Below are 7,181 nucleotides of genomic sequence, written 5' to 3'. Positions count from 1 at the left end.
TACAAATGTTTAGTCTTACTCTTGCATCTATCTTGGAGTTATTTCATTTGCCACATGGACAATACAACCAATACCTTTGGCTCTCCTCTTCAACTCTACTCTCTGAACCTTGTCATCACCTGGAATTCTGCCTCTTCAGTCTTCTTAAATGCAACTACCTGAGCATCCACCTACCTATACCTTCCTTCGTTATGCTATTTCTCAGTGTGAGGCATTTCAGAATATGCAGCAGTGTGTCTGTCACATGTGAGCTACTTACATGAAACTTTCTGAATAAACCATACTAGTTCTTGTATCTCATTAACACTTGTGTTCACCCTCTTTTGGGCCCAATCTGTTAGCTGGATCTATCCACATTTTCACCTGTTGAATGCTGATCTGCCCTTCAGGATAGAGCCAATGTCTTTTCCTACTACATGTGCTAACAGAAGACAGGGATGCACATCTAATTTACTTTGCTGTTTCAACATTTATTTCTGATACCAAAACTTGGCAGCACACAAGGGAAAAAAAGCAACAGACAGTAACAATAAATGTATTGATCTTGCATGCCACTTTTAGTCAACAGGATGTGGCTCTCTATACAGCTGTATTTGGAAGAAATCTGAGGCTTCAGCCTCACTCAGGGCAAGGACTATTGCAACTGATGTGCAGTACCTGTGAATATAAGAAAAAGTAAAAACTCAATGATATATATTATCAAATAGTAAGGAATATAAATACCAAGCACTGTTTTCCTATACTTCCCTCATCTCCCCACCATAGGTTTCAATGACTCCTAGCTCATGCACATAAATGCAACCTCACCAACTCTATATCCCCTAATCTACCCAATCCAAAGTGATATACCTGCCCAATGCCTCACTCGACCCAGAAGAAACCAATGGCACTGAAGTTGGCAGCGAAGTTGGCAGTGGGTGTACCAGCAGGACCAATAATAGGACCAGTGAAGGTTTGGGGAAATCTGGAGCGAGCATTCTGGTGGTATCTGGCCCAGAAGGTAAATGGAATTCTGGACCAGGGATCCCCCAAATCTCCTTCTTCATCCCAAGTCAGCAGCTCAAACTCAATGTCATCCCAGCTCCAGGGCCCAGATACAGCCTCATCTCCAATGCCCATGCGGGTTCTTGCTTCAGCTCGGGCTTCAGCCTCAGCGGAAGCAGCATCGAGAGCCTCCAAGGCCTCATCTGCAGCCTCCATGAACTGGGCAGTCCAGTCACGAGGGTCTCTCTTCTGAACCTAAGATGAGAAAGAAAAATCAAAAACCTATTAAATAACTGCCAAGATATAGAATCAAAGCATTCGCCAGCAGATGAACAGATAATGAAAATGTGGTATACATACACAATGGAGGGGCTGGGGATATAGCTCAGTGGCGTAAGAGCCTGACTGATAAGCACAAGGTCCTAGGTTTGATCCCCAGTACCGAGAAAAAAAAAGCTGCAGACACAATGGAATATTACTCATCCTTTAAAAAGAAGGAAATCCTGTCATTTGTGACAATCTGAATGAAGTTGGAGGACACATTGTGGTATTATGTAGACAAACTAAAAACAGAGATACACTGTTTGGTCTCACTTATATGTGCAATATGGAAAAGGTCAAACTCATAATAGAGCAGAATGATGGTTGCTGGGGCCTAAGAAGGGTGGGACAGTTAAGAGCCCCAAAGTTTCAATTAGATAGCATGAATAAATCTGTATTTCTACTGTATAGGATGATGACTGTAGTTAGTGATTATGTAGTGCATACTTGAAAATCACTGAGAGTTGGCTTTAAGTATCATAGTTACTTAACTTGATTTAATCATTCCATAATATATACACATATATTATCAAAACATGCACAATTCTTTTCAGTCAAAAATAAAGAAAAAAATTAAAAATCAGAAAAAGATCATGCATACTTTGTAAATATGCACAATTTTTGGTCAATTATGCTTTAGTAAAGCCAGAAATGAGAAAACTATTTTAAAAATTTGAAAAAGGAAAAAAAAACACATAATAGTATTAATACATATAAAGTACCTAATATACATCAAACACTTTAGTTTGTATTATTGCATATAATGACAACAACATATTTCCAATTTAATTCCTTTTCTGCACCTTTGCCAGTTATCACTTATGGAGCAGTTCCATTACCTCTGCAATGAATCTCAGCACTTTCATTTTGCTAGTCTCATGATAGGAACGGAGCCCCCAGAGGAACTCGTACTCAGGAGGGTTGCTGTTGGGCACTCGTCTGTAGTCCAGATATCTGAAAGAGCAAAAATGCTGTATTACTATTTAGGCAGAGTGGTAGTCCCATCTGCAGATGCATAATTTTGAAAATTTCTCATTTCATATAGGAATTATACTCCAGACTCATGCCTAACCACAATCAGGATACTATAGCCTTTAATAAGCAGACTTCTGAATTTCTGTGTCAGTGATTCTACATCAGGCAATCATTTAGAGCTCCAAGGGAGGCTTGTGTTAGGTCACAGAAAAGACAAGACTAATTGCACCCCTTCTGCCAAGGCTCTAGAGCTCCAGATTCTTACAGTCTTGTCCAGGAGCCACAGGCTCACTGCCACGATTACACCACAGAGTAAAAGCCTCTACTTGGCCTAGCCTTGGGAATGTCTGCCATGAAGACAGTGGGTATGCTTTAGTTACTTCAATAAGATAGCTATAAAATAGAAAAACTCAACCTAAAGGAATACTTGCAATAAGCACTCTTGAGCTGCTGTGAGTCCACAAACAGGTATAGTTTAAGAAATAAGCTTCAGAAGGGCTTTTTAAGGCAGACCAACAGACAGAATGAGACCCAGAAAAAGTTTCTTAGGTATCACTTACTTCTGCTTTACAAACTCGTAAGTAAGAAGTTTTCTCAGATCTCCAAGGAGAGGATGTCTCACCCTGATAGTAACGAAAAAGAGAGAAAGAAAGACACACTATGACTTTGTCAAAAGAAAAGCAGAGAGCTTTCTAGCACAAAATCAGAGATAAAAAATGAGGCACAGAGTTCAGGGCTACTTCCCTCTTCCACCTAGGTCACATCCCTGGCTCTGGACCCCCCTAAACCAAACCCACAGACCACCAAGCTAATGCAATCCTGGAGCCACTCTCTGTTGCTAAAGCATGATTGAAGAATAGGTAAGAGATGATAGACCCTCATCATACCCAGGACGCAGACCCATCTTGCGTAGTGCCTCCCAGAGGACAGCTGCAATGGGAAGCAAGAGAGAAAACATAGAAAATGAACACAGAAATCAGGCTATGGGCAACCCCCAACCTGATGTCCAGCCACTTACCCTCACTGGCACGGTTGCCATTCATGAAGATGACACCCAAAATTACTAAGAGGAGACCTAGCTTGGGTGTGTCTTTGGTCCTAAAGGAGGATAAAATGAATATATTCTCATCAGCCATTTGCATGATATACCTCAATCAGGTCACCCATCTAACATCCCAATATTTCTCAGCTGGGGGAGAAATAATACAGGGAGAGAATTACACCCGACCTCTGCTCATCACAAACTATGTAACACTGAACCATGGACCCCGACCTATTTGAAACACTCAGGATGGGGGAAAGGGTGATGGACATCACTGAGAAAGACCATGTTCCAACTCCTTTCCCATCTTACGTTCCCAGTATGCCAGCCAGGGACTCTGGGGTACTGATGAGAATGTATAGGTGTTCTTCCTTGTCAATTTCTTTCAGTTGTATCCCAAATTTCTATAGCAATCCAAAAAAGAAATACAAGATTTAGCATAGGCAGTACCCATAAGCAGTCACTCACTTCCCTCTGAGACTTATCTTAAACTCTCAGCAGAAATTTCACAAATCTTCAAAATCAAGATCATTCTCATCTGTCAGGGCTGCCTTTCTCACCTTCTCCAGGACAAAGCATGCGCGTTCAATAATTTCTGGATAAACATCAGCGTATTCTCGGATAATATCCCTCAGCATTTCTGTAGGAGAGAGGAGGGAAGACCTAGGTTGAGTGAGTGAATGCCTGGCCACTTTGCAAACCTTGCTAAGGACAATAAGCAAAGGTCTTCAAGCATGGGAAAGAAGGAACCAGCTATGGAAGCCAGAATGAAAAGGGACACAGCATAAGCAAAGGTATACCCAAGGAAAATAGGGAGGGGAAAGGCAGAATTTGGGGAAGGGATATTAGCTGCCTACCTGAGCGCCTGATGGGCACCTTTGTGTAGTCTTTAAGCATCAGGTACTTGACTAACTTATTTGCCTGGGAGAGAAGGAACTCATTTAAATTATAATATATATACAGAAAAATGTAGTTTATTATAAATGTATGGACAACAAAAGAGAAACAAAAAAGAGACAAGTAGGGGAGTCATAGCTCTTACTCTTTCTTGAAGAAGGGCGACATCTCGGGGTTGTGGGGCACCCAGGTTCTGTGAGGCATGTGAGTTGGGGGTGGGTCGGAGGTTAGGCGAGGGTCGCAGGTTCTGCCAGTCAGGTGGAACTGGCCAATCTGCATGGATCCAGTCAGGTGGAAGTGGCCATTCAGGGGGAAGTGGCCAATCATGTGGCATTGGCCAGTCAGGAGGTAATGGCCAATTAGAAGGGCCCTGCCAGCCTGGAGGGCCCTGCCAGCCTGGTGTGTTCTGCCATCCAGGTGGAACATGCCATCCAGGTGGATTCTGCCAAGCCACTGGGTTTGGCCAGACAACTGGGCCAGGCCAAACAATGGGGCTTGGCCAGAAAACTGCACCGGGCCAAACAATGGGGTTTGGCCAGATCACTGGATTCTGCCATACAACTGGGTTCTGCCAGGATGGTGGGGGCTGCCTAGCTGGGAGGTTATGACGTGTTGGTGGGGTGTGTCTGGCTGTCTGGTTTTGCCAACCAGATGGGTTCTGCCAAGCCAACGGGGTCTGCCAGAGCACATTAGGGGGTGCACCAGGTGGGCTCTGAGTAGTCACTGGAACTGATGCAGACCTCCAGGTCCCAGCAGCCAGTGGAGCCGGCCTCTGATCAACACTGGTGCTCTCTTCTACATTCAAATTTTTCATCTGGAACATCAGACAAAAGAAACATCCAGGGTCACTAGTTGGTTCTTTGCTTGGAATACCAAGGTAGAGAAATTCTCCAAAATGCTCATCTGCAGTGACAGTCTGATCACTGGTCACCTTGAGTTACGTGCTTATCTTTCACTATCTTCTAGGCAGAAAATTCATCTCAAAACCAGGCCAAGAGGAACCCATGGGTGGTACCTGTGGCTTTTCCTCTTCCTAAGTCTACTAGTGGCTCTACTTATATCACCATGAACAAATCACTCAAGTCATTTTTCTCTGTATGGAACTCAATTTCCCTCTATGTAAAACTTAGACTTATCATCCTTAGCAAATAAGATTTAGTAATATGTAAAACTCAAGATCTAACACATGATAGTTGCTACTAAAATGTGAAATGAATTATACACAGGTTTATCATCTGTGTGCATTCACTGTCTTATCAGTTTGTGAATACTTAGCCAATACAAATAAAGGTTCACCTCAAGATCCTCTCCTGCCTCCTCTACTGCCTAGGTGGGTATAGTAGTTGCATGTATTTTCTTTCATTTAGAAAAGAATGAGAAAGCCTGAAGAAAAATGAAGCTAGCAGGGATCTCACCTTGCGGGTCCTCTTGCCCCGAATAATAGTCCGGGACTCCAAATTTTGAGCCATGGAACCATCTGCTGATGTCTGCGCAGCTGCACCGTCAGGTTCAAAGACACTTGGGTTGGTTTCTGTGTCTGCCTGGGAAGTGGCCATTTTGGCCCAATTTACATTCTGACTGTGGGTCTGGATATCATTCCAGGCCTTGAAGGCAGTTTTAGGCTGATTAATGACCATCTCATTTGCATTAGAGGACTGAGAGACACTACTGTTGGGATTTGGGCCCAGCTTTGTAGTAACATCCTGTGCCTTAAATAAAGCAATCTCAGACTTACTAGTAGCCAATTCACTTGTGGCTGTTGCCTTAGAAAAACCACAGGCAGCATTTGGGCCCTTTAGAGGGGCATTCTGGAGCTTAAAGGCTGCCATGGGTTGGGTATTGGCTATCTCCGTGGCATTATGTGCCTTAGAGAAATCATAGCCACCATTTGGGTCTTTTTCAGTGGCATTCTGAGCTTTAAAGGGTGTTTCGGGCCTTGTGACAGCTGCTGAAACTTGAACATCAGCCATCTCATTGGCAGTTTGGGTCTGTGAACACTGGGGACTAGCATTCTGCCCACTGGCAGCTGCAGTGGCCTGGCTGGCAGGTGGAGCTTCTGAGATCTGGATCGCCTCCATCAAGGTCTGCATAAGTAAGGTGCGGTCTTCTACAGAGGCTTCAGCCTGTAAATACAGCGGGGAGGGGGGAATAAATCTCTGGACTTCAGAAGCTAGAGCAGGAAAGGTGCAGCACAGCAGGAGAGCTGCAGATAGTGATTGGTGCAAACCGAGAAGGTCCCAAAAGAAGACCTACGGGGCAGACAAGGGTTCAAGCGAGGTGGGGTGGGTATAAACCATGCTCATGGAGGATGAGGGGAGGGGCAAGAAAGATGTGGCAGTTTAAGGAACAGATAAGAACTGGAGCAGGGTGAGAGCACTGAAAGAGAAGTGAGCTTTGGGTAGAGCCAATGAGGTTTACTGTGGGAACTCAGGATTCGAGGTGGAGGGGGGGCTCGCACAGGATAAGGAATGCAGGAGAAAGGGAGGATGGAGTGAGGAGGTTGGGAAAGGGGGCAACAGACTGCTCCAAACCAGTGGGGACTGTGGAAAAAAATGGTTCCTTATCAAGCCGCATTCTCTAGGCAAATTGCCGACTACTAAACAGGGTCTCTCCTCTCTCTAAGCAGGGACTGATGGTTGAAAAGAGACACAATTCCCCCCTTCGGTAAAAGCTGAAATTTTTATTAAAAAGACCTGAAGTCTAGGCAACAGAGGGGGAAATCCGAGGGACTGGGCAGCCAAAGAGGTCTGAGGGCGGGGGGTACATCTGCTAGGGAAATGTTGGGGGCGGGGAGCAAAGATCTCACCTGGAAGCCGTGGAGCCCCGCACCACACTCCATTTTCTGAGCCATAGCTCCGGTCCCTCGGGGTACAGCGGAGCCTAGGGGTTGTGGCAGAGGAGCTAGGTGTTACATTAGAGATACATACAGGAGCCTAACTGCTGTCTCTGTGGGGGGGGGGGG

The 7,181-nt window shown here is 44.7% G+C and overlaps 1 protein-coding gene across 3 annotated transcripts in view; it reads right to left on the bottom strand.

Annotated features, from left to right (window-relative positions):
* Positions 1-455: 455 nt before the first annotated feature.
* The window catches only part of Maged1 (MAGE family member D1), a 106,102-nt gene continuing 99,376 nt past the window's right edge, over positions 456-7,181 (bottom strand). For all 3 annotated transcript variants that reach the window (XM_023708609.1, XM_023708607.1, XM_023708608.1), the window contains exons 2-13: positions 7,026-7,099; positions 5,635-6,342; positions 4,365-5,033; positions 4,180-4,243; positions 3,883-3,962; positions 3,635-3,726; positions 3,299-3,378; positions 3,168-3,210; positions 2,841-2,903; positions 2,145-2,259; positions 850-1,239; positions 456-657 (exon numbers count right to left, since the gene is read on the bottom strand). In XM_023708609.1, coding sequence (XP_023564377.1) covers positions 862-1,239; positions 2,145-2,259; positions 2,841-2,903; positions 3,168-3,210; positions 3,299-3,378; positions 3,635-3,726; positions 3,883-3,962; positions 4,180-4,243; positions 4,365-5,033; positions 5,635-6,342; positions 7,026-7,070 — 2,337 coding nt within the window. In that variant the 5' untranslated portion in view covers positions 7,071-7,099 and the 3' untranslated portion in view covers positions 456-657; positions 850-861. The remainder of the gene's footprint in view (positions 658-849; positions 1,240-2,144; positions 2,260-2,840; positions 2,904-3,167; positions 3,211-3,298; positions 3,379-3,634; positions 3,727-3,882; positions 3,963-4,179; positions 4,244-4,364; positions 5,034-5,634; positions 6,343-7,025; positions 7,100-7,181) is intronic.

Source organism: Octodon degus, unplaced genomic scaffold (genome assembly GCF_000260255.1).
Source record: "Octodon degus isolate 3935 unplaced genomic scaffold, OctDeg1.0 scaffold00412, whole genome shotgun sequence".
Taxonomy (NCBI): domain Eukaryota; kingdom Metazoa; phylum Chordata; class Mammalia; order Rodentia; family Octodontidae; genus Octodon; species Octodon degus.
Note: the sequence above shows the minus strand (reverse complement) of the source record. Positions and strands in the feature narration are given on the sequence as shown.